This window comes from Chiloscyllium punctatum, chromosome 26 (assembly GCF_047496795.1).
Source record: "Chiloscyllium punctatum isolate Juve2018m chromosome 26, sChiPun1.3, whole genome shotgun sequence".
Lineage (NCBI taxonomy): Eukaryota > Metazoa > Chordata > Chondrichthyes > Orectolobiformes > Hemiscylliidae > Chiloscyllium > Chiloscyllium punctatum.
Window position 1 is genome coordinate 56918024 of NC_092764.1, and position 27153 is coordinate 56945176.

Sequence of the window (27153 nt, forward strand, 5' to 3'; positions counted from 1 at the left end):
TGCTCCTTGGATGCTGCCTGACCTGCTGCGCTTTTCCAGCAACACATTTTCAGCTCTGATCTCCAGCATCTGCAGTCCTCACTTTCTCCTTACAGAGGAGATTTGCCAGGATGTTGCCTGGGCTGGAGAGTTTGTCATGAAGAGAAATTAGACTGACTGGGTTTGTTTTCTTTGAGCAGAGGAGAAGGAGAGAGGACACTATTGAGAGGTATCAAATTGAGGTGCGTGGATAGGATAGACAGGAACTTTTCCCCTTGGTGGAGTGATCAATGACTAAGGGCCAATTTAAGGTAAAGGGCAGGGTAGAGGAAATGTGAAGAAAACCGTTTTCACCCAGAGGGTGGTGGAAATCTGGAACTCATTGCCCATCAGGGGGTGAGAGGCAGAAACCCTCATATCTAAATACTGTGCTTGTTAAATGTTCACTTGTGAATCTAAGGCATACAAGACTATGGACCAAGTGTTGGAAAATTGGTTTAGAATGGTTAGGTGGTTGTTTTAACCAGTGTGGATACAATGGGCTGAAGGGCCTTTTTCAGTGCAGTAGATCTCCATGACTAAATAAATAATTGGTAGTTTGATCATTTAAAATGATAATGAATCGGTACTAGCAGAACCAATGTCTCTTAGTGAAATCGGGTCAAAGCAAATTGAAATCTGATGACGTAACATCTTGGAACTGCTTCGTTATCCATGTCAGAATTATTTGTTATTTTAATCCACATAATTCATATTGCATTAAAACTTAAGTCTATTGTGTCTTTTGATAATTATGTATATTTAAATTGCCCAGTGTCAATTCTGCTCAGATATTTCATGTAAATGGCAGCTAATGTGAGTTGCATATGTCTAAATGTATTGCTGTATTGTTCAATATTCTATTTTGTATTAATAGTCACTATTATGTTTTATATGTCTCATTAATTTGTTCAAAAATTGATATGTGATGAATTATAATGAAACTGTGGTGTCACTATCCATATTATCGAAAACTATTTAACCTTAACCCCCCTCAGTGGCTCGGTGTTATGTTTATTTGCAACCTGATTGTTCATTTGACTTCAGCCAGCATTGACCCAGCTGATAAGAACGTTCGAGCCAAGCAGTATAATAAGCCAATTCCAATGTTTGACCGAAGCAAACGTAAACATGTTATTGAAAATCATCACTGCTATCTTTGTGACGTTGATGTGTAAGTATGCAAAATTATATTGTCAGACAGAATAATCTATTGTATACTTAGTGACTGCAGTAGAAGCTGATGTTCTGTACTATCCATTGCAAGCATAATTGAATTGAACCAAACTGATTTCATGTTGACCCCTTCTGCCAGTATATCATCAATCATCTAAGCTCAATTTAAATATGTGATTAGAGCCAAATCCAGCCAATAACCACCGTTACTCATCCTTGGAAAATAAATGACTGCAATTCCAGGCTAAAAAATGAAAATTCATGTAGTTTTAATTTTTGTAGCCATTTTGATATTTGAGCATAGACTAGGAAGGCTCTAGTTTTGATGTTAGGTGTGTGATATCAGCTGGGATGCATGAATGGCCTTGGCAACCCTTGGCTAGGAAGAGGGCCACTATGTCCTACTCCTGATAGTCACCCACTAACTCTTGTTAAAGAGGATATTGAGTAATCAGGCTGGAAGCTTAATGGTCCTTTCCATTATGCAAACAGTATAAAAGCTGTTCATAAAGATTTGAGTACAATTATACATCACATCTAAATGTATAAAGTAGACATGCAAACATTTTTGACTATTAGTAGAAATTGTAGAACCTGTTTTTAATTACTGTATGTTGGGAAGGTAAAACATATTCAGTTTGCATTTTCTAATGTCCTCTCCAAGGCCCCGTCACAATTGCCATCCTTCCCCATTGGTATTGCTTTTATTATTTATTGTGATTTGATTAATCAAACTATCTCCCTGTGACCTAAGTTTTGGAAAATATTGACCAAGTAAAGTTTTGTACAGTAGCTTCCTGCAGATGTTACATATAGATTCTCATTAAATCAATATGCTGATTTCTGATCTATTGACATTCTAATGTTTGACAGATTTCCCACATCACAATCCATTGGGTTTCTCCACTCGCTGCTATTATAATTTTGTCTATTGAATGCTTTCAAGTGTCAGTGTTCTTTATTTCCTGCTGTCCCAAGTGTGGATGAAGATACTCGTTGGTTTTGGTCAAGATAAACCTTGCTAGTCCTATAATGCACACTAATTAATCACTACTGACGAGTGTATTGATAGCTGCAGATTTTAATAGTTGAGAAAAGTAGTTTTGAATGAGGTACATACATGATTAAAGGCAAGAATTTGAAAGTATTCAACTATAAATAAACAGAATTAGAGCAATTAACAATATGAAGAGAATAGTTAGTCCATGAGCCCCATGTGAGGTACAGCAAAGGTAAACCACGTTGTGAGATCTGTCCTTTTGTTGTGTGAAGTGGGAAAACTGACGTATTCTCTGCCTGAAGCTTTTGCACCACAATCTTTGCAAAGGACAGGACGAGGAAGCAGATCCTGAATCCATTCCAAACAGCACAGGAATCATAGCCTGTGCTTTTGGCACCAATCTAATACAGACCAGCTGTTCAGCCAACTAAACCATCTGGCAAGCTGTTGTTTTTGCTTATATTGTAGCATTTTAATGGAAGGCTAGTGGCCTTTCTTTGGAAAAATTCCAGAAATGCTTATTTTCAGAATCTGAGAACTGTAGATAATCACATTTTTGCATTATACTTTTTTTTTTCAGAGGTTTGAAGTCCAAACACTGCAGTCAGTGTAACAAATGTGTAGCAGCATTTGATCATCACTGTAAATGGCTCAACAATTGCGTAGGGGGCAGGAATTACTGGTACGTCTGATTTATTTTTGTGTTGTATGTTTATGCATTAATACATTGCTTTAGTATGATAGTGTTAAAATTTATCTGGAATAGATTGAACTGTTACAGAACTGAATTACAAATATTGCATTAAACAATGTGCTTTTGTTTTATTTATCATGGGAAGTAGGCATTGCTGGCAGAACTATACTTATTGCTCATTCTTAATTACTCTTCAGTAATTGGTTTGTAGAATATTTCAGATAATAGTTATCCACATATCAGCTGGACCACATGACGATGGCAGGTTTCAATCTCTGAGGGTGAGGGCTATTACTAAAACTAGTATTTCTTTCCAGATTTTATTATCAACTGAATTTAAATTCCCTAGTTCCCATGATGGGATTTGAACTCCAGTTACCAAATCATTAGTCTAGTCTTTGCATTTCTGTCATAATGCGTCTACTATGCCATCATTCCTGACGTGTAGAAGTTACAACTTTGTTCCCAAGATTAAATTGCACAGGAATTTTACTTGAAGTTTAAGAGTTTCTTTTTTAAAAAAAAATCTTGCATTTAGAAAGTGTTTGACAATCTCAGGATTTCCTAAACTGCTTGACAGCCATTTAAATGGAGTCACTATTATTATGTAGCACAAACAATTTGCACAAATCAAACTCCCACGACTGATGTGACAAGAGTAGTTTATTTGGACTTTAGTACTGTAAAGCCTTTGACAAGGTAGACTAATTAGTAATGTTGGGTCACATGGTATTCAGGGTGAGCTTGCCAATTGGATACATAATTGAGTTAATGGAGACAGAGTAATAGTGGAGGATTGAGAATCTCGAAGCCTTGGTTAGTAAGTTTGTGGACAACACCAAAATTAGTGGCATAGTAGACAGTGAAGTAGGTTTTCTAAGATTACAAAGGGATCAATGGGTCAATGGGCTAAAAAATGGCAGATGGAGTTCAATCTGGATAAATGTGAGGTAGTGCATTTTGGTACAACAGACAAGGGTAAGGCTTATACAGTTATTGGTAGAACCTTTGGTAGTGTTGTAGAACAGAAGGATCTAGGGGTGCAGGTACAAAATTCTTTTGAAGTTTGCGGTACGTAAGGTAGTGGTTGAAAAGACGTTTGGCATGCTGACCTTCATTACTCAGTCCTTTGAATATAGGAACTGGGAGGTCATGTTGAGGTTGTACAGAACGTTGGTGAGGGCTTTTCTGGAAGTTGTAGGAAAGGTATTATTAAGCTGGAGAGGGTTCCGAAGAAGTTTACCAGGATCTTGCTGGGTGTGAAAGGTTTGAGTTAGAAAGAAAGGCTGGATAGGCTGAGATTTTTTTACTGGAGGGTAGGAGGTTGAGAGGTGACCTGATAGAAGTTTATAAAATAATGAGATGTATAGATAAAGTTAATTATAGTTGTCTTTTCCCTAGGATGGGAAATGTAACAAGGAGGGGGCACATTTTTAAGATGACGAGAGAGATTTTAAAAAAAGACACGAGAAGCAAATTTTTTTATACAGGGGGTGGTTAGCGTGTGGAATGAACGTTCGGAGGAAGTGGTTGATATGGATACAATTACAGCGATTAAAAGACATTCTGATGGATACATGAATAGGAAAGGTTTGGAGGAATATGGACCAGGAACAGGTGGGTGGGACTATTTTAGTTTGCGATTATGTTCGGCATGGTTGGACTAAAGGGTCTGTTTCGGTGCTGAATGACTATGATTCTATAATCTGTTTTTGAGATACTAATTGGGAGAAATAAGTGCATGCCAGGATACTGTGGTAACTACTCTGCTCCTCTTCATGATAGTGTTGTGGGCTCTTCAACCTGCAAGGGCAGGTAGTACCTCAGTTTAATGTCTCATCAGGAAGATATCAATGAGTGCGGTAGTTGGTTTTTATTCTCCATACTTGAGTGGTGTTTGTCTTGCTCTGCATCTCTGGGCTTTACAACATCAGTTTCCCTCATTGATGGGAATGTTGGAATTCAGATCTTTCTTGTCGATTAGTATGCAGGAATATGTGGTAGTATTTTTTGTGTTTATATATTTTAAAAAATGAATCCATATATTTGCACTGGAGGATTTAAAGTTTTCTGCTTTTGGTATGCAATGTCAGAATGGCGTAGAAGACGTCCAGGTCATTTAACAATTAAAAATCACATGACACCAGGTTATAATCCAACAGTTTTAATTGGAAGATAACCTGGTGTCAAGCGCTTTCGAAGCGCTTCTCCTTCAGGTGGTTGTGGAGTACACAATTGTAAGACGCAGAATTTATAGCAAAAGTTTACAGTCTGATGTAACTAAAATTATACCTTGAGTCTTTGTTAAGTTTCTTATCTGTTAGAGTGACCATGTAAGTTTCACTTCTTTCATATGTAAATCACAAAACATTTTTAAAAGTTACATTCTCAGGTTAACTGTAACAATTGGTGTCCGCCCAGATACTGTGTTGAAGGTGTTAGCCCCCTGTGTCCCCTGTCTGTGCCATAATGTTTAGACTGATTCTAATCTAAAATGAGTTAAGAGTCTTACACGGATTGATGCAGTTTTTGAGCAAAGTACAATGTAACTCTGCAAGTACAAATTCATCCCACAAACGTGTGTGCCTGTCTGTCTGTCTGGGGTGGGGGGGTGTGAGTGTCTGTGAGAGCGCGTGTATATGTGTGTGACTGTAAAGGGGTCTAAGTCTGTGAGAGGGTGCATGTGTGTCTGTGGGAGCGTGTGTGTCTGTGGGATTGTGTGTCTGTCTGTAGGAGTGTGTGTGCGTGTGCCTGGGGTGGGGGGTTGAGTGTCTGTGAGAGAGAGTGTATATGGATTACAGGGAAAGAGTAGGGAGGTGGGCCTGGATGGGGTGCTCTTTGGAGGGTTGTTGTGGACTTATTGGGCCAAATGACCTGTTTGCACACTGTAGGGATTCTGTGATGCTGTGTGCACTCTCAAAGCAATGTAAACAATGCAGTGACCTCCATTTCATGGTTTTGATTTTTGTCCATCTATCCACATTTCGTTCTGAATTTCTGATCCTTTGTATTTCTCTCACTCAGGGAGCAGGTGAGCACTTCAGAAAGACACGTTTGACCACAATCCTGAATTTGACTCTGGGCAGATAAATCCCCAAAACAATGTTGATAATTTTAAATGACCAATTAATATGATAACTACTATTTTAAAAATTATGAAGCTGCAGAGGTGGGCATTAGAGATTTTATTTTAGTTAAGAGGCCGAGCTAGAGAAAGACAAAAGCTAGGCCTCAAATTCTGATCACCAGAGAAATTCATGGGATCAGGAGCAACCTAAGGAGTTGGGTTTAATTAACACTAACTTTGGTTCACCTCTGGTTGGTCATCTCTTGAGCTGACCTTTGTGAGATTCACATGCAAGTGGGCTGCCTTTTAGCCTGGATGCTGCTCCTCTTCTCACCTGCTTTGACAGAAAAAGCTGCAGTGGCCTGTCTCTGATTGCCCCATCCCCAGTATTAGACTGTCATTCCTAAAGGTGTTCATATGTGTCCATGCCCCTAGCCCCCATCAAAGCAGCAGCTTGGCTCTTTCACTCCTTCTCCCCAAGCAGTTTATCTGCCTCCAACCTTCCTCATCCCATTTCAGGCAATCACTGTTGCAGCTGCAGACCTTGGGCTGTACAAAGTCACTTGCGTTCCATAGTCTCACTGCTCCTGCAATCTCAGGCTGGTTTTGTCCATATTGGCTGCCAGTAAGTTTGCCAGTGACAAACCTGTGGTAAAGAACCAGCCTCTGATCAGAGGACAAGCTCCTTGCAAAGGTTTCCAGCTACTCGTGCCTGCATTTTGATTGAATCAGGTAGAACTCCTTGGTGGTGATGGGCTGTTCAGTTGGGCAAGCTTGCTCTTTACAGATGTCTATTTTATCACTAAATAGTATTGGAAAACCACAAACGAAAAATTCTGCAGTACTGTTATCAGGAAATTCCAAATTAAGGTGAGGACCTGAAATGTTAACTCTTTTTCTCTCTCTAGCAATGCTGCCAGACTACCTTTGTCATTTTCTGTTTTTATTTCAGATTTCTAACATCCACAGTATTTTGCTTTTGGAACATTTAAATCTAGTCAATTGTCTATATAAATATCGGGATAACACATCTAACATAATGCTTTTGTTGCAGATCTTTGCATGATCTGACAGCTTTCAGGGCCCAAGCTCAATATGTCTCTTTCGCAGCCCACCCATTTTCAGGTTCTGCTGGGAGTGCCAACCAGTACAGTGCAGCATAGTACCTTAATTAGTCAGTCCATTTCCTACTGCTTGTCATGCTTCCTGATTTACCTCATTCAGTTATTCTGACCTTGTACCTGATTATCACACTCATATTTGTTATCTGGAAAATAAGTTGTTCTTCCCATACGTTTTCATGAGTAACAATAAATCTCAAATTGGAATAAAAGAAACTAACAAAAGGATCAATAAAATGAATCAGAACTAAGAATAATTTCCCCAGGTGCTTGAGGTTCATGTATAAGCTGAAATTGAAGGCTTTAAACTCAAGCAGGATCATTGGGGTTTTTGAAAACCTCTCCTGCTGAGAAGTATGTGAATTTGCTCACACTGAAGATGTCGGCCATAACCGATGGAATGAGATTTAATTTTGCATTCCCATTTTTATAAAATAATGGTGGTGGTAATATTGAGTACGAACCTAATGTGTACATTATTTTGGTCTCTAATTGAAGACAAACATACTTTTTTTTTAAAGTAACTTGTCAGGTGAATGTTTCGGGCACTGCATTGATAAGTACATTTAAAAAAAACTGAGCTGACAACTCATTCTCAGTTTTGTTCTGGCATTTCATTGACCCATTGGGCACCACTTGAGAAGTAAACCTAGAGTTCCTGGTTGGTAATGATATTGTTAAATAAATTGGATAAAAATTCAGTCACTTTCATCATGCTTTGTTGCTCGCTTCCTGTCGTCGTGCATTTCAGCATTAACATACTCATGATGTTTGTCCTGATTTTCCATCTGCTGTTTCTTCCTATAAACCAGATCCAACTTCTTTGACTTTGTTCACTTTCCTAGCAACCAATCCAGACCAAAACCACCTGCTCAGCTCACGATTTTGTCTGATGTCTCTAGTTGGGGGCCTGTTCTATCTGTCCATGCCCTCTGTCCACAGCATCTCTAGACTTTATGGCCACAGTCTCCCTTGAGTTCTGCTTAATTCTTTTGGGCCCAGAACCATGCTATTTGTTTCACATCTATAGATACAGTGAAAAATATTTTAAGTTTCTATTAATTGAGCACTTCAATAAATTTTATGTTACTAAATCAGTTCAGAAATCTGTTTGGAAACGTAGTATATTTCAATAGTTTTATTCAGCATCTTTGCCACTGAGGCCATAAATCTGAGCTGTACATAGAAACATACGTTTTGCAGCATGTTGTATTTCTCATAGCCTGACGATATTGTGGAAACAAGTATTTGATTTAAAAAAGCCACAAAATATTTTTCTTTTGCAAAATCACTGTTATAGGCACAGATTTCTATGAAAAATAGAATTCTTTATATATTTTCATTTCAACTAATAGAAGCTATTTCGTTTTGTGGAGTTCACTAAAGATATCTGCTGACTGAAATTTCAGACTCTCAAAAAAGGATTTTGTGGTAGCGTTAAGTAGATTTTTTTATTGATTGATGGGATGTGGGCATGCTTACCTTTAATAATCAGACTGTGTAGATAATGTTATTTTCAACTCTTGAAGATTGTTTTTGGAAGCCTTCAAAGTAGAAACTGTCAGGAACTCAGTATCTAAACCTGGGCAATTTTTAAAACAAGCAATGAATATTTTATGTTTGTATTATTGCTGTAGGATCTCCTGTTTCTCACTCTTTAGTAAAAATACATGATTATTCTTAATGCATTATGTTTAAGTAATATTTGCATCAGACAGTGGCCATTAAGAGACATTTTACCCAGTGTCCCTTGACATTCAATGGTGTTACCCTCACATGGAGCCTCCACTGTCAACATTCTGCGGGATACCAAAACCAGAACCAAAAACTGAACTGGACTCACCATATAAATAGAGTGTCATCAAGAGCATGCTAGGAATGTTACAGTTAATAACTCACGTCCTGCAAAGTCTGTCGATTATGTAGAAGGCACAAGTCACGATGGAATACTCCCCACTTGCCTGGATTGATGTAGCTCCAACAATACTGAAGCCTGACACCATACAGGACAAAGCAGCCTGCTTGAAAGGCACTGTGTCCACTCGGTTCACCACCGAATCTCAGTAGCTGCAGTGCTCAGTATCTACAAGATGCATTGCTGAAATTTGCTAAAAAATCTTAACATTTCCCTCAAGAAGGACAAGGATACATGAGAGCACCACTACAGCAAGTTCCCTCAAAGTCTGTCATGATACTGACTTGGAAATATATTGGTGTTCCTTCATTGTCATTTGGTGACAATCCTGGAATTCACTCCCTAATGCATTGTGGGTCTATGTATAGTGCATGAAGCTGGCTCACCACCACCTTCTCAAGGGTTGTTAAGGATGAGTGATAAGTGCTGGCTGAGACAGATGCCCATCCCATGAGTTAATTTTAAAAAGTTGTGTGCTGTTTAATTCCTTCTGTACCCTTGTTACGTCAGAGAACTATTATCAACTTGTTTTACGGCTGGTGGAGTTAATGGAATTTTTGTGGAGCACTAAAATGTTATCATAAATTGTTTAGCATCATGTTGTTCCAGATATTTCATACTGTACAGGTATGAGTTTAATTTTTTTTTGTTTCCTCATCTAGGCATTTCCTGAACTGTGTTATTTCTGCTGTCATTGGCATCCTGGTGGTTGTCTGTATTGCATCCTATGTGCTCATTGCATTCTTTGTTGATCCAAATATGCTTCGCACCAATCAGAAATTTGAAAGTAAGTTTACCTTTGGGATTTTAATTTTAAAAAGTCCATGTGATCTGTGACTAATTCACTATTAATATGTTAATATATACAGGATTGCATTTTAATAATTCAGTCGTTAAAATGCATTTGTCCAAACAAAAGCAGAATTTAATTCATTTGAAGTTTCTTGAAAAATTTGGATAAATATATGTTTGATATCTTACTTTGCTGTTGGTATCACTATCTTATCATTCAGTTCCAGACAAGTATCACTAGACTCTACATATTCGAGCAGACATGTTGAGTTTCTCCAGCTTTTGACTGATTTTGCTTTTGTTTCTCTGTTGAGTTGGCAGGTAAGAACTTGCCAGCTTTTTACCTGGATTTTCACATCCTTCAAAATGTTTGTGTGGACAGCGAGTGCCATTGTTTGAAATGTAGTATTTAAAATTGATTTTGGGGGATCCAAGATGGCAGCGACCCAGCAAGTCTGAGTCTACAGTGCTCCTCCCAAGACTTGGGCAAAGTGGGTCACCCACCCCCACCACACTCACCAAATCATTTAAAATAGCTGTTTAATTTAATTAGTTGTTTAATATTGAATTTAAACAATCTAATCTTCAGTAATAATGACTAAAGGGAAGGGAGCCCGCAGCTCTCAGCAAGCAGGAACCCCTCCCCCAACCTCTCCAGCTGCAGCTGAGGCGTCCGCAGCCACCCCGGGGGACTTACCTACGGTGGCGAGCCTCGTGGAAATCATCTCCAAACTGGATGCGAGATCGACGCTTTTATTGAAGAATCCCGAAGTCGATGGGACTCACTCTCGGCCGTGCTGCAAAAGCACAACCGCGACATTAAGGAAATCGAGCGCCGAGTCGGAGGGGTGGAACTAAAGGCCGAGACCTCCGAAACTACAGCACAATTGGCTGTGGATCAGGTCCGGACTCTCAAACAGCGAGTCTGGACCTTAGAGAATCATATTGATGACCTCGATAATCGAGGTCATCGAAAAAATATTCATTTGCTGGGCCTTCCCGAACGGGAAGAGGAAGGCCAGCTTACAGCATTCCTCGAACAGTGGCTGCCACAGCTTTTAAATCTGGAGGCTAGATCAGGCCAGGTAAGGGTAGAATGGGCCTAAAGAGTTGCAATATGTGGGCCCGGCTCGAACCAGCATCCCCGCCTGGTCCTGTTCCGGCTGCAGAGCTACAAGGAGAGGCAGATACTCCTTGAAGCCTCTAGAAATCTTGGAAAAGATTCCCAAGCTATGATCTATAAAGGATCCAAGATCATGTTATTCCAGGACTTTTCCCCAGCTCTGGTCCGAAAGATGAAGGCATTTGATGAGGCGAAGAAGTGTTTAAGGGACTTAAATATTCAGTATTCCTTACCCAGTGATGCAACGCTTTAACCATGAAGGATCCGTGTATAACTTCGGATCGCCGGAAAAGGCTAAGGAATTTTTGGACTCTCGTAGATAAATTGTAAGAGATAATGGATGTTGGTTTGCCTCCCCCCCCCCCCCCCCCCTGGTTTATATCCCCCCTTTTCCTTTTTTTTAACCTTACTGTTTAATATAATCTTGGGGGGTGGGGAGAGGGATTTATTTATTTGTTCTCTATTTAACAATTTTCTCCCCCACCTTGGGTTTTTTTTTATTACTATATAAGCTGGGGGGGTCTAGTTAATGTTGGTGGGGGGAGGTGGTTACCTTATTCTATTTTACCTCTGTCTCTAGGAGCGGGGTTGTTTTCCCTTGTTATTTTGTATTATTATATTTAATTATTACTTGTTGAGGTTGTAATTTTATAGTTATATATCTTTATACATGGTATTAACATTACCAAATATATCCAGGTGTTGGTGTGGGTGGGGGGCGCGGTGGTGGGGGTAGGGTGCTCACTATTAACTCTAGCTTTGTAGTATATTTGAATTCTCCTCATCCTGTTGAGGAGCGCCTGGGTCAAGGGTGGGGCACTGGCTGGGAGAGGATACGATGGACCTTTGGAAAGGAAGTGATACCCCCTGGGAACAAAGGGGAAAATCTCCATTTAAATACATTTTTTTTATTATTTAGAAATAGTGTTTTATTATACTGTTGTGAATGTGTTAGAGAGCCTTTATTTTTGTGAATTTTATATGCTCCATGTTCTGGATAGGGTTTCCCCTCCCGAGGGATCTCTGATCTGCCCGGACGATTATGGTTGATCAGTTGGTTAAGTGGTGCACCTGGAATGTCAAGGGGAGTAATTCGCCAGTCAAAAGGAAGAAAATATTATCAAATCTCAAGAAAGAAAGAGTTGATATAGCTCTCCTACAGGAGACACACCCTGTTGGATAAAGAACACTTGAAATTACGACAGGGTGGATTTGATCAGGCCTTTTTTTCTTTTAGCTCAAAAAGTAAGGGAGTTGTTATTCTTATTCGGAAGAATTTCCCTTTCAAAATCCTAAATCAGATAAAAGACGAATCTAGACGATATATTCTGATTAAAGCCCTTATAAATGGAGAGGAATATGGGATTTTAAATTGTACTGCCCCCCGGCATACCCCTTTAAATTTATAACTGAAGCCTTCTCAAAATTGATGGCGGTTGGTACCCGTCATACAACTATAGGAGGAGACTTTAATTGTATTATGGATCCGGAAATAGGTAGGATTCCCAAGAGTACTGCAGGAGTATCTCCCAGATCTAGACAACTGATGGATCTGAACAAAGAATTAGGTTTAGTAGATGTATGGAGATGTCTTCATCCACAGGGCAGAGATTTTTCTTTTTACTCCAATCCACATAAATGTCATACCAGACTTGATATGTTTTTTGCCCCCTCGATTTCTTTAAATTCCATATCATCCTGTAAAATAGGTAGTATAGCAATTTCCGATCACGCAGCTGTATATATGGAAATCAAGGCGACGAACAACGAACAATGCCCCCTCGGCATTGGCGTATGGACCCCTTCCTGATGAAAGATAGTAAATTTGTAAAGTACTTCTCTCAAGAATTTAAAACTTTTTTAGAAATTAATTTAGGTACCGCTAGCAACCCATCAATGATGTGGGAGACCATCAAAGCTTACGTGCGAGGTTTGATCATTTCATACTCAGCGACCCAGAAAAAATTAAAGCTTAAAAGCAGCTGAAACAGCATACGCTGATATTATCAAATTGCAAAGGATTACGGCCCTTAGGACAGCTCTAAACACCACGCTTACCCAAACGGCCAAGAGGGAAATATTATTTGCAAAACAAAGGTTACATGAATTTGGCGACAAACCGGGTAGATACTTAGCATTTCTTGCAAAGAAGAAAAAGGCCCCTCAAACTATCAAGGAAAGTACGGGTATTTTGACTCATGATCATAAAAGGATTAATGCTATCTTTAGAAAATTTTATCCTAATTTATATAAATCACAGGATTGTGAAGACAGGACCAGGAGGATGCAATCATTTTTTAAAGTTTGACCTAACTCCAGAACTGGTATCGGTCTTAAATGCTCCCCTAACAGTCCAAGAAATACTTAACGCAATTAGGCAACTTCAGAGCAGTAAGGCACCTGGCCCAGATGGTTTTCAAGCTGAATTCTATAAAGAATTTACAGGAATATTGGCTGGTCCTCTTATGGACATGTATAACTACGCATAGAGTCAGGGCTGTCTCCCGCCTTCGCTGAAAGAGGCAAATATCTCTCTTATCCTTAAAAAAGGAAAGGATCCAGAAGATTGTGCATCATACAGACCAATGTGGGCGGCACGGTGGGACAGTGGTTAGCACTGCTGCCTCACAGCGCCAGAGACCCGGGTTCATTTCCCGCCTCAGGCGACTGACTGACTGTGTGGAGTTTGCATGTTCTCCCCGTGTCTGCGTGGGTTTCCTCCGGGTGCTCCGGTTTCCTCCCACAGTCCAAAGATGTGCAGGTCAGGTGAATTGGCCATGCTAAATTGCCCGTAGTGTTAGGTAAGGGTTAGATGTAGGGGTATGGGTGGGTTGCGCTTCGGCGGGGCGGTGTGGACTTGTTGGGCCGAAGGGCCTGTTTCCACACTGTAAGTAATCTAATCTAATCTAATCAATATCCTTGCTAAATGTAGATTTTTAAAACATTAGCATTGAGACTAGAAAGGGTATTGCCACATATCATAAAGGAGGATCAGACGGGGTTTATTGAGGCCCATAGATCATCCAATAATATTAGAAGGGTTTTGAATATGATTCAAACCTGCCATCAGGGAAATATGCCAGGAGTAGTTGTCTCATTAGACACGGAAAAGGCATTCGATAGGGTTGAATGGTCATATTTGTTTTACACGTTGGAAAGGTTTGGCATTGGACAGTTGTTTACCATATGGGTCTCAACATTGTGTAGTGATCCTAAAGCAGTTGTGGTTACCAATGGGTTAGGTTCGAATAGCTTCAGTGTGGGTAGGGGCTGCCGTCAGGGATGTCCTCTCTCGCCATTGTTATTTACGCTAATAATTGAACCACTAGCAGAAGCTATACGGGCTGATCCTAATATAACGGCCCCGAGGATTGGTACAGGTAAACATAAAATTACCCTTTTTGCAGATGATGTTCTTCTATTCCTCAGTGATCCTCTGATGTCCATACCTCGATTAATCCAAGTTATTAATACATTTAGCATGTTCTCAGGCTATAAAATTAATTTCTCAAAATTGGAGGCTATGCCAATGGGTGCCCTTGCTATGATACCCCACTTAGTGGACGGATCCCACTTTCCCTTTCGGTGGTCCCTGGAGGTTTTCTTATATTTAGGCATTTTTATTACCCCAGTATTTGGTCAGTTATACTAGGCTAACTTTGTGCATTTACTGGAAAGGATAAGGCAGGACCTCCAGCGATGGGGAGACCATCCAATTTCCTGGCTGGGTAGAATAGCACTAATTAAAATGAATGTCCTGCCCCGTCTCCTATATCCTATGAGAATGCTTCTGGTGATGCTGCCGAGGCTGGCACTACGTAAATTATATGGCTGGTTGGGTTCCTTTATCTGGAATCATAGACGGTCCCTCATTAAGCTGAAGAAGCTACAGCTTCCACAGGCAAGGGGAGGATTAGACTTCCCAGATTTTAGGAAATATCAGTTAAGTTCCCTATTAAGTTACATAGCTGATTGGGTCTTGTCTGATCGCAATCACTCTGGCTGGACATCGAGGCTTCTCAAGTAAAATGCCCACTTATTAACCTTTTATTTTCGGACAAGAGGAAAATCATTACGGATCAATGTAAAAGCCCTATAATACTAAACACAATTAAAGTTTGGAATATAATGCGGCAAAATGAGGGCAACTCACATAAAACATCCCCTTGTGCGCCGATAGTGGGAGCATGGGGATTCCAACCAGGGTTTACAGGTGCCATTTTTAAACTCTGGAGATCCAGGGGTATCTCATGTCTAGGGGACCTATTTAAAGATGGGGTCCTGATGTCTTTTGAACAACTGCGTCAGAAATTCGGATTACCTAATGGAGACCTCTTTCGATACTTCTAAATTCGAGATTACATACAGAAGAAGACTACGTTATTAGATAGTCTTTATAAATCAGATAGAGAACGTAGAGTACTATGACCAATGGGGGTATCTTCCGTCAGTACTATTTATCATTTACTACATGATGAAGTATCGGGAGATATGGACAATCTGCTTAAAACATGGGATCAGGATTTGGGACTAGAAATCTCTCTAGAAACGTGGAATGAGATTTGGGAAAACGCCAGAAGAATCACCATTTGTAACAGAACTCAGGCTATCCAACTGAAGATACTTCATAGGGCCCATATAGCACCGGAACGATTGGCAAAATTTAAGGCAGGAGCACCTCCAATGTGTCCCAAATGTAAAATAGAGGTGGGCACTCTTGTACATTGCCTATGGACCTGTCATAAGATCCGTAGGTACTGGACTAAAGTAGCAAGTACCCTGACAGAAAGTTTAGGAACGGAAATTAAAGTGGACCCTAAATCTCTCCTTTTGGGCTTTTCGAACTTACCCTCCCTGGATATGCACGGGAAGAGACTATTTTCTATTCTCTCTTTCTGTGCAAGGAAAAATATTTTGGTAAACTGGGTGGCTGAGGGCCTCCCTGGACTTTCAAATTGGCACAGATTAATTATGGAATGTATTCCCCTTGACTTCCTTACAAATATGGTGCACCGAAAGACCGAATTATTTAATAAAATATGGAAGCCCTTCTTGAATTATATAAATACAGATATTTCGGCTATCCTAACAAGGGCTTTTGTTTAATTGAGATTACGAACCTGGCTGGTCCGGGGCCCCTTGGGAGAGGAATCCCGCACGAATACGGGTTTTGTTACATTTGATGTTAACACATTCCGAGCATGAATCTCACTACCCAATTTCTGTGTTACCCGTTGGGTTTTTTTTTTCTTTCTCTTATTTGAATAATGTGAGAGACTAAAATATACACTCTGCTTAGTTCTTTCTCGGTATTTTTCTTTTGTTAAATTTCTTTTGTTAAATTTTGATTATTATATATTTAAGATTTAATTGTATATCAATGTTTGTACCTGAGAGTTTTGTTTATTTTTGTAAACTTGTAAAAATGTTAAATTTCTAATAAAAATATCTATTAAAAAAATTGATTTTAAAACGCGGACTACCCCATCCCTAATTCTGTTGTTGAGCAGCTCCATTAGCATTTACGCTGGTGTGAATTCATAAGGAAAACAATGTAAGTCAGGTTTCAAATGCACTCTTATGTTGGGAGATTCTTTAGAAAATTATAGTTGTATAATATTTTCCTTTGGAATTGGATATTCTATATTTGAATATATCACCATATAACTTAATTTCAATTTCTTTAATTCAAATAATCAATTAATTTACATTGAGTTGTGTAGAAATATTGCCTTCGTTGAATTATTTGCAATGCTGAACTTGAACTTTAGATCATTTTAATATTTTGAACAAAATATGACTCTGAGTTAACTACAATGGATTATAAACATTGTGTGTTCTCTGCCTTTAGATTAGATTAGATTAGATTACTTACAGTGTGGAAACAGGCCCTTCGGCCCAACAAGTCCACACCGACCTGCAGAAGCGCAACCCACCCATTCCCCTACATTTGCCCCTTTACCTAACGCTATGGGCAATTTAGCATGGCCAATTCACCTGACCTGCACATCTTTGGACTGTGGGAGGAAAGCGGAGCACCCGGAGGAAACCCATGCAAACAAGGGGAGAATGTGCAAACTCCACACAGTCAGTCGCCTGAGTCGGGAATTGAACCCGGGTCTCTGACGCTGTGAGGCAGCAGTGCTAACCACTGTGCCACCATGCCGCCCACATAATTTACTGACATGGCCATCAGGGTGGGATGATGCACCTTAGGGGGCGGGACATATGCATCACTAGCAGGTCAGCCAGCATTTATTGCCTGTTTCTAATTGCTTTAGGGAAGGTGTTGGTGAGCTGCCAACTTGAACCGCAGTCCCTCGACTATAGGTTGACGCACAAGGTCCTTATGGAGGGAATTCCAGGATTTTGACTCAGCAACAATGAAGGAATGGTAGTATGTTTCCAAGTCAGGATGGTGAGTGGTTTGGAAAGGAGACTTGCAGGTAGCGGTGTTCCCATGTATCTGCTGCCTTTGTCCTGGCTAGTATCAAGCTTCATGAGTATTGTTAGAGTTGTACCCATCTGGGCAAGTGGGGACTATTCCATCACACTCCTGACTTATGCCTTGTAGATGGTGTTTGGGAGACTTTGGGAATCAGGGCGTGAGTTACTCACTGCAGTATTCCAAGCCCCTGACCTGCTCTTGTAGCCACTATGTGTATGTAGCAAGTCCAGTTGAGTTTCTGGTCAATGGTAACATCCTTTTGAGCATAAACACTTCATCAGGAATGTGGGGAGGGAGGGGAGCCCAGAAGGCCTATAGGTAAATAGGAGGGGTGGGGGTGTGGCTTGGGGGAAGGTTAGCTGGGAATGCAAGAGGTGGATGAGAGTGGGGGGTGATGGATCAGAATGGAGGGTGGAGCAGATGAGTGGGAAGGAAGATGGACAGGTAGGACAGTTCAAGAGAGTGGTGTCGAGTTGGAGGATGGATCTGGGATAAGATGGGGGGAGGAGAGATGAGAAAACTGGTGAAGGCGATATTGATTTGTGTGGTTGGAGGGTCCCGAGGTGGAAGATGAGGTGATCTTCCTCCATTTGCCGTGGGGCTAGGATTTGGCGGTGGAGTAGGCCCAGGACTTGCATGTCATTGGCAGAGTGGGAGGGAGAACATTGAAGTGTTCAGCCACAGGGCAATGGGGTTATTTGGTCCGTGTGTCCTGGAGATGTTCTCTGAAATGTTCCGCAAGTTGGCATCCTGTCTCCCCAATGTAGACAAGACCACATTGAGAGCAATGGGCACATTAGGTGAGGGATTCAGCAATGATAACACCATTAAATGTCAAGGGGCGGTGGTGTTATTATCATTGCTTGACATTTGTGTGGTGCAAATGTGACACCTCCATGGATGTGGCAGGACTGCAGAGCTTGGATGTGATCTGTTGGTGTTGTGGGATCACTTAACTCTGTCTGTCACTTGCACTAATGCTGTTTGGCACTCAAGTAATCCTATTTAGTAACTTTACCAGATTCGTACCTCATTTTTAGGTATTCCTGGTGCTGCTCCTTACATGCCCTCTTGCACTTTCTTGATCCCCTGTCTTGATGGCAATGGTGAGTGGGGGAAGTGCCAGTCCATGATGTTACAGATTGTGTTGGAGTATAACTCTGTTGCTGTTGATGACCCACAGCACCTTTTGGATGCCCAGTGCTGACTTGCTAGATCTGTTCAAAGTCTGTCCCATTTAGCAATGATAGTGCTACACAAAACCATGGAAGGTATTCTCAGTATGAAGGTGGGACTTCATCTCTACAAGGATTGTGTGGTGATCACTCTCACCAATACTGTCATGAACAGATGCATCTGCAGCCGGCAGATTTGAGAGGATGAGGTCAAGTATGTTTTTTCCTCTTTCCAGATTCAGTCTAGCAGCAATGTGCGATAGGGTCCAGCCAGCTCAGTTATTTGTGCTGCTGCTGAGCCGCTTGGTGGTGATTGTTGAAAATCTCCCACCCAAAATACATTCCACATTCTTGCCATCCTCAATTGTTTCTTCCAAATGATGTTCAACTTGGAGAAGTACTGATTCCTCAGCTGAGAGTAGACGATATGTGATATTCAGCAGGTGGTGTTCTTGCCCATGTTTAACTGGAAACCATGAGATTTCATCAGGGTCCAGAGTCAATGCTGAGGCCTTCCTAGGCAACTCCCTCCTGTCAGCACACCATTGCTGGGGGTCTGTGTACTGATTGGAATGAATTGGCCAGGTAGATCTGATTGACTAAGATCCCTGACTGGGGCTGTTAACTGGGCCAGTCAGGGACCCCTGGCTGAGCGAGATAAACAGGAGTCTCCGAGAGTCTTGTCATTCTAGGGTCTGGCTCTGAGCTAGCTGGTCAGAATCCAAGTACGGTGTATGAATAAATAAAAGGTGACTTGGTGCCAACTTCTCTGCAATTATTTCAGCCTGTCCTGCCAGTGGATAGGATGTAGCCATGAAGGTGGCGGAGGAGTCTGGGACGTTGTCTGTAATGAATGATTCAATAAGTACAACTGTGTCAGATTGTTGCTTGACTAGTTTGAGACAGTTCTCGCAATTTTGGCACTAACCCCCAGATGTTACTCTGGATGACTTTGCAAGATCTACAGGACCGTGTATGTCATGTCGTTTCCTGTGCCTAGGTCAATGCCAGGTGGTCCTTTTTTCTTTTGTAGAAACATTGGTGCTACAACTGAGTGGCTTGCTAGGCTGATCAGAGGGCAGTTGAGAGTCAACCACCTTGCTGTGGCTCTGGAGTCACATGTAGGCCAGTCCAGGTGAGCATGGCAGCTTTCCTTTCCAAAGACTCATGACCCTTGTGAAAAAGTAATTTGTCTCATCTCTGTTTTAAATTGCCAACCCCTTATTTTTCTCCCAAAAGTGGAAGCATCCTCGCCACATCTATCCTCTTAGGATTCCTTAGATCATCTTTATTTCAACAAAGGGGCTTCTAACTCATCTAAACCCCAGCAGGTACAAGCCAAGCTCATCCAACTTTCCCTTAAAAGATGAACCTGTCCATTCCAGATATTAATCTGGTAAACCATTTCTTAGCAGCAGCTAACAGAATTACCCCCTTCCTTAAATAATTTGGCCAATGGTGTACATAGCAGTCCAAATGTGGTCTCACCAATTCCCTGTGTTACTGAAGCATAGCCTCCCTATTTTTTATATTAAATTCCCCTTGCTCTAAACAATAACATTCTATTACTTTCCTCATTAGTTGCTATACCTGCAATAACCAGCCTTTTGTGATTTGTGCCTCTTTGGAACTGAGTAATAAGATAATGATCCCCACATCAATATATGCTATTATACATATATTTATTCAAATTTTTTTCAAGAAACCTCAAGTGAATTAAATTCTGCTTCTGTTTGGATAAATGATTATTAAAACTGAAATATTAAGATGTAATCCTGTATGTACTAATAAGGTGGAACCCTCTGCATCCAGAGCTCTGCAATCTCTAAAAATTTAGATTATATGCTTTCTTGATTCTCCCTGCCAAAATTAACAATTTCACATTTTCTTATCTTTCTCAGATCTTTGGTGAAGCATATGTTGTTTTATAACCTTGTGTTATAAGTGGAGAAATGCATTGCAGATGAAGTATAGTGTGGCCAAATGTGAGGTTGTCCACTTTGGTGGCAAAAAAAGAAAGGCACATTATTGTCTGAATGGCAATAGGTTGGGATGGGTTGCAAAGAGAGCTACATGTCCTTGTATGTTAGTCACTGAAAGGAACCATGTAGGTAAAGAAAGTAAATGTTACGTAGGCTGTCAGGGTGTGAGGATTCGAGTACAGGAGCAAGGATGTTTTTCTACAACTCTACAAAATGCAGCCTTGCACCTGGAGTGGTGTGTACACTTTTGGTCTCCTTATCTGATGAAGTACGTTCCAGCTATGGAGAGAGTGCAACAGAAATTTGCCAGACTTATTCCTGGGATGACAGGACTGACACATATGAAGTGAGACTGGATCAGTTAGGACTAAATTCACTGGAAACTGGAAGAATGAGGAGGGACCTCGTAAAGATTGATAAAATTCTAACAGGAGTGTACGGGGTAAACACGTGTTCCCAATGAGTGGGGAATTCAGAACCAGGTGTCTCAGTTCAAGGAGACAGGGTGGGCCGTTTAGGATTGAGATAAAAAGAAATTTCTTCACCCAGAGAGTGGTGGGCCTGTGCAATTCCCTGCCACTAAAAGCAGTTGAGCCTAAAACCTTCAATCCTTTTGAGAAGAAGTTTGATGTAGTTCTTAGGACTAAATGAATCGAAGGTTATTGGGAGAAAGAAGGTATTGGGTTGGCTATAAGCCATGATCGTATTGAATGAAGAGCAGGCTCAAAGAGCCAAATGGCCTACCCTGCTCCTGTTTTACTCTACACTTTCTCTATTTAGCAATCACATCTTCGTTCCTTCATCCAAGTCACATAAATAAATTATACAAAACTGAGGCCCCAGCACTGATTCCTGTGGCACACCATTCATTTATTATACATCTCTACCTGAAAAAGGTCCATTTATATTTCCTCTCTGCTTAAGAAAGAACAACAGTAGGCCACTCAGCTCTTTAAGCAGCTCCACCAATCAATAAGACCACGGCTGATCCAGTTTTAATCTCAACTCTCTATTCCTGCATACTCCTGATAATCTTTCATTCCTTTCGAACTCAAGATCTTGTCTTAAAAATATTCTAAGATGCCAGATCCACTGCTTTTTATGGAAGGGAATTCCAGAGACTCAACCCTCAGAGAGAAAAAATGTTTCCTTAACACTGTTTTGAATGGGTGACCTCTGATTTTTAAACTATGATGCCCAGTTCTAGATTCCCTCACAAGGATCAACATTAACATACACAAGATTTGCCTGTAAAAATGGTGGTGAATAATTTGGGAAAGTTGAGGTCTTCTGGTTCTCATTCTTTGTAATTAGATCTGTAATGAAGAAGCAAAGTATGTTGGAGGAGAACGATAGTGGAATATAAATTCAATTAATGAAGTGTTTTAAATTGTTTTATTTTAACAGCTATAAATGATACAAATATCTGGTTTACATTTCTGCCTCATGCTCCTGTTCGTACAAATGCTACTGTCATTCTTCTAGTGTCTGCGATGACTGTTCTACTAGGTCTGATTTCAGTGTCACTTTTGGGTCAACTTCTGTGCTTCCACATCTACCTCTGTAAGTAACATACAAGATGTTAAGTGCACTCATTTTATCAATAAGATTTGCGACTGCATTACTAAAATTATTAACCTTTTCTTTTGAGCTTTAAATTAGATGTTGAAGAATTTCTGAATGCTTATTTTGAATGTTAGACTTGATAAAAAAAATTCTGTGCTACAGAGTTGCAAAAATTAGTTAAATGTCTGTCTAATTTGGCAGGCTGTAGAAAATAGACATAAAATATTGAAACTAAACCGTTTGCCACAGGGGGGCAGTATAATCTAATCAGAAGTGTTACAATAACCCATTTAAAGTAAAAATCACACAACACCAGGTTATAGTCCAACAGGTTTAATTGGAAGCACACTAGCTTTCGGAGTGACGCTCCTTCATCAGGTGATAGTGGAAGGCTCAATCCTAACACACAGAATTTATAGCAAAAATTTACAGTGTGATGTAATTGAAATTATACATTGAAAATTGATTGTCTGTTAAGCCTTTCATCTGCTGGAGTACAGTGATAGTTTCACTTCTTTCATGTGTAAATCACAAAACCTTTTTTTTTAAAAGTTGCATTCTTGGGTTAGCTGTTAACAATGGTGATAGCTAGACAATATGTTGAAGGTGTTGGCTGTCTGTGTTCTCTGTCTATGCCATGTTTAGATTGATTCTAATATAAAAACTGAGATAACGGAGTTTTACATAAATTCATGCGGTTTTTGAGCCCAGAGTTCTCCATGAATGCATACAGTTTTTGAGCAAAGTACAAATTCATCCCACAAAATATGTGTGCATGTGGGTCTTTGTCCGTCTGTCTGGGTTGGGGGTTGTGAATGTGAGAAAGTGTATATATGTGTGTGTAGTGAGTGCAGAGTATCTTAAGTCTGTGAGGGGGTGTGTGTGTGTGTGTGTGTGTGTGTGTGTGTGTGTGTGTGTGTAGTGCAATGGTGGTCACTTGTAATGTGACATGAACCCATGGTCCCGGTTGAGGCCCTCCATATGGGTACCGAACTTAGCTATCAGCCTCTGCTCGGCCACTTTCCTCTGCTGCCCGTCCCGAAGTCCACTTTGGAGGATGGTCACCCGAAGGTCCGAAGCTGAATGTCCTGGACCACTGAAGTGTTCCCCAACTGGGAGGGAACCTTGCTGTCTGTTGATTGTTGTGCGGTGCCCATTCATCCGTTATCGTAGCCTTTGCTCGGTTTCCCCAATGTACTATGCCTCAGGGCATCCTTGCCTGCAACGTATAAGATAGACAACGTTGGCTGAGTCACAGGGTACCTGCCACGTACAAGGTGGGAGGTGTCCCCACATGCAATGGTGGTATCTATGTCCACACTCTGACACGTCTTGCAGCGCCTACCATGACAGGGTTGTATGGAGTTGTCCTGAGAGTCGGGCAGCTTGCTACGAACAATGATCTGTTTGAGGTTTGGCGGTTGTTTAAAGTAGGAATTCATCCTATAGTTTTCTGTTGTAACTTCTATGCTGAGGGCGTCTTATTCCAGGGAATGGTTCTGTGATTATAATTGCTCTTTTCGTATGAAAACGTCAGAGGTGAATGTTGATTTCTTAACCATAGAAAGCATTCTGACTGATCTAATTTCTGACCTCCCTAAACGTGCAAGTTTTGTAGAAGAGGCTGAAAACCTCTTTGGCTAGTGTTATGAAATCTATTGTGTCCATGACAGCAAGCAGACATGACCTCAATGTAACATACAGAGCAAAAGTCAACTTGACCACTGTACTGAGGAGCCAGCTGAAATTACATGCTCAAGTCTTGGGGTGAGGTTGGAGCCACCACCTTTCTGAACTAGAAGTCAAATGTGTTACAACTAAGTCAGGCTGACTCCTCTCAAATCACATGCTACTCATGGTTTTTTTTGTCCATTAATGGATCTAAAATTGTGGACTAAATGCCAGTGTTTTCCTGATAAAAGCTGCAAGTAAGCCAGGCTTCCTCTGAAAAATTGTCTGGAACTGGAATGTTCATATAATATTGTTGCAGAAGAAATCATCTGACCCATTGGAAGATAGGAATCCATATAATGATGTGCTTTACAGGGAAGAGCAGTTTGCTTGTTGAGTGAAATATTAAGCTTTAAAAAGGGGCATTCTAAAAGAAGTGCAGACATCCAAATCCTCTAATCTATTACTGAGAAGCAAAATGCACTTTAGCATTTACCAAGACAAACTTCAACAATGTTCTTTACTTACGTAGTGTCTGGCACTGGTTTCTATAAAAAGATGATTTTGTTTCATTACTTTGGAAAGATGTCAAGCATTTTTGGCACATTTACATACATTTTCAATTCACAGCTGGATGTTTCTTATTTACATATGGATTGGGATTTTCAGTACTTTCGGAAGCCATCACTAATGTGAAAGATAAATTTTAGAAGAATTAATCACCTCTCCAGATGCAATGTTTTATGATTAAATATAAAAATGACTGGTCATGCATTGTCAGAAGTTTTTTTTGTTGTAGTGTGGAACCGACTCAGCACTTATGAATACATTGTGCGCCAGCGTCACCGGCGAGGGTCCAAAGTCTCACCCAAGAATTCAAAGGCGCAAGATTCGCCAACGCTATCTGATCAGGTAAAAAGATTTAAGTCTTAAAATGATTTGTCCACATTATAATTCCACATACTGTTTAACGCTACTTATACTTTTAATTAATGTTAACTTCCCAGGGCCAAATTGATAGAGTCATAGAGATGTACAGCATGGAAACAGACCCTTCAGTCCAGCCTCGTCTTCTTCAATTAACTTAATCAAGTTTGTGAGACATGATTTCCCACGCACAAAGCCATGTTGACTATCCCTAATCAGTCCTTGCCTTTCCAAATACGTGTACATCCTGTCCCTCAGGATTCCCTCCAACAACTTGCCCACCACCGACGTCAGGCTCACCGGTCTTTAGTTCCCTGGCTTGTCGTTACCATCCACCTTAAACAGTGGCACCACGTTAGCCAACCTCCAGTCTTCCGGCACCGTACCTGTGACTATTGATGATACAAATACCTCAGCAAGAAGCCCAGCAAACACTTCTCTGGCTTCCCACAGAGTTCTCGGGTACACCTGATCAGGTCCTGGGGATTTAATCCATGTTTATGCGTTTGAAGACATCCAGCACTTCCTCCTCTGTAATATGGACATTTTTCAAGATGTCACCATCTATTTCCCGACATTCTATATCTTCCGTATCCTTTTCCACAGTAAATACTGATGCAAAATACTCGTTTAGTATCTCCCCCATTTTCTGCAGCTCCACACAAAAGGCTGCCTTGCTGATTATTGAGGGGCCCTATTCTCTCCCTAGTTACCCTTTTGTTCTTCATGTATTTGTAAAAACCCTTTGGATTCTCCTTAACTCTATTTGCCAAAGCTATCTCATGTCCCCTTTTTGCCCTCCTGATTTCCCTCTTAAGTATACTCCTACTGCCTTTATACTCTTCTATGGATTCACTCGATCTATCCTGTCTATACCTGACATGTGCTTCCTTCTTTTTCTTAACCAAACCCTCAACTTCTTTAGTCACCCAGCATTCCCTATACCTACTAGCCTTTCCTTTCACCCAAACAGGAATATGTTTTCTCTGGATTCTCGTTATATCATTTCTGAAGACTTCCCATTTTTTCCAGCCGTCCCTTTACCTGCGAACATCTACCTCCAATCAGCTTTTGAAATTTCTTGCCTAATACCGTCAAAGTTGGCCTTTCTCCAATTTAGAATTTCAGCTTTTAGATGTAGTCTATCCTTTTCATCACTATTTTAAATCTAATAGAATTATGGTTGCTGGCCCCAAAGTGCTCCCACACTGACACCTCGGTCACCTGCCCTGCCTTATTTCCCAAGAGTAGGTCAAGTTTTTCACCTTCTCTAGTAGGTACATCCACATACTGAATCAGAAAATTTTCTTGTACATACTTAACAAATTTCTCTCCATCTAAACCCTTAACACTATGGCAGTCCCAGTCTATGTTTGGAAAGTTAAAATCCCATACCATAACTACCCTATTATTCTTACACATAGCTGAGATCTCCTTACAAGTTTGTTTCTCAATTTCCCTCTGACTATTAGGAGGTCTATAATACAATCCCAATAAGGTGATCATCCCTTTCTTATTTCTCAGTTCCACCCAAATAACTTCCCTGGATGTATTTCCAGGAATATCCTCCCACAGCACAGCTGTAATGCTATCCCTTATCAAAAATGCTACTCCCCCTCCTCTCTCGCCTCCCTTTCTATCCTTCCTGTAGCATTTCTATCCTGGAACATTAAGCTGCCAGTCCTGCCCATCCCTGAGCCATGTTTCTGTAATTGCTATGATATCCCAGTCCCATGTTCCTAACTATGCCCTGGGTTCATCTGCCTTCCCTGTTAGGCCCCTTGCATGGAAATAAATGCAGTTTAATTTATTCATCCTACCTTGTCCCTGCCTGCCCTGACTGATTGACTCGCTTCTGTTCTCAACTGTACCAGCCTCCGATCGATCTCTTTCCTCACTATCTCCTTGGGTCCCCTCCCCTCCACCCCCACCTTACTAGTTTAAATTCTCCTGAGCAGCTCTCACAAATTTCCCTGCCAATATATTAGTCCCCTTCTAATTTAGGTGCAATCCATCCTTCTTGTACAGATCACTTTTATCCCAAAAGAGATTCCAATGATCCAAAAATGGGAATCCTTCTCCCATACACCAGCTCCTCAGCCATGCATTCATCTGCTCTATCCTCCTATTCCTGCCCTCACTAGCTCGTAGCACTGGGAGTAATCCAGATGTTATTACTCTCGAGGACCTCCTTTTTAAATTCCTGCCTAACTCTGTAATCTCCCTTCAGAATCTCAAACTTTTCCCTTCCTATATCATTGGTTCCAATGTGGACAATGACCGTTTGCCGGCCCCTCTCCCCTTTGAGAACATTCTGCATCATCTCTGAGATGTCCTTGATCCTGGCACCAGGGAAGCAACACACCATTCTGCTTCTTCGCTGCTGGCCACAGAAACATTTGTGTCTGTACCTCTGACGAGAGAGTCTCCTAACACTGTTGATCTCTTGGACCCCGACGTACCCCTCGTTGCATTAGA

The 27153-nt window shown here is 40.8% G+C and overlaps 1 protein-coding gene across 3 annotated transcripts in view; it reads left to right on the plus strand.

The window, feature by feature from the left end:
- Positions 1–27153, plus strand: part of zdhhc1 (zDHHC palmitoyltransferase 1) — a 65019-nt gene that overhangs the window by 19198 nt on the left and 18668 nt on the right. For 2 of the 3 annotated variants that reach the window (XM_072547470.1, XM_072547472.1), the window contains 5 exons: positions 1017–1192; positions 2775–2876; positions 9654–9778; positions 21919–22074; positions 24548–24660. In XM_072547470.1, the coding sequence (XP_072403571.1) occupies positions 1017–1192; positions 2775–2876; positions 9654–9778; positions 21919–22074; positions 24548–24660 (672 nt within the window). The remainder of the gene's footprint in view (positions 1–1016; positions 1193–2774; positions 2877–9653; positions 9779–21918; positions 22075–24547; positions 24661–27153) is intronic. The other variant, XM_072547471.1, reaches the window with a different exon arrangement.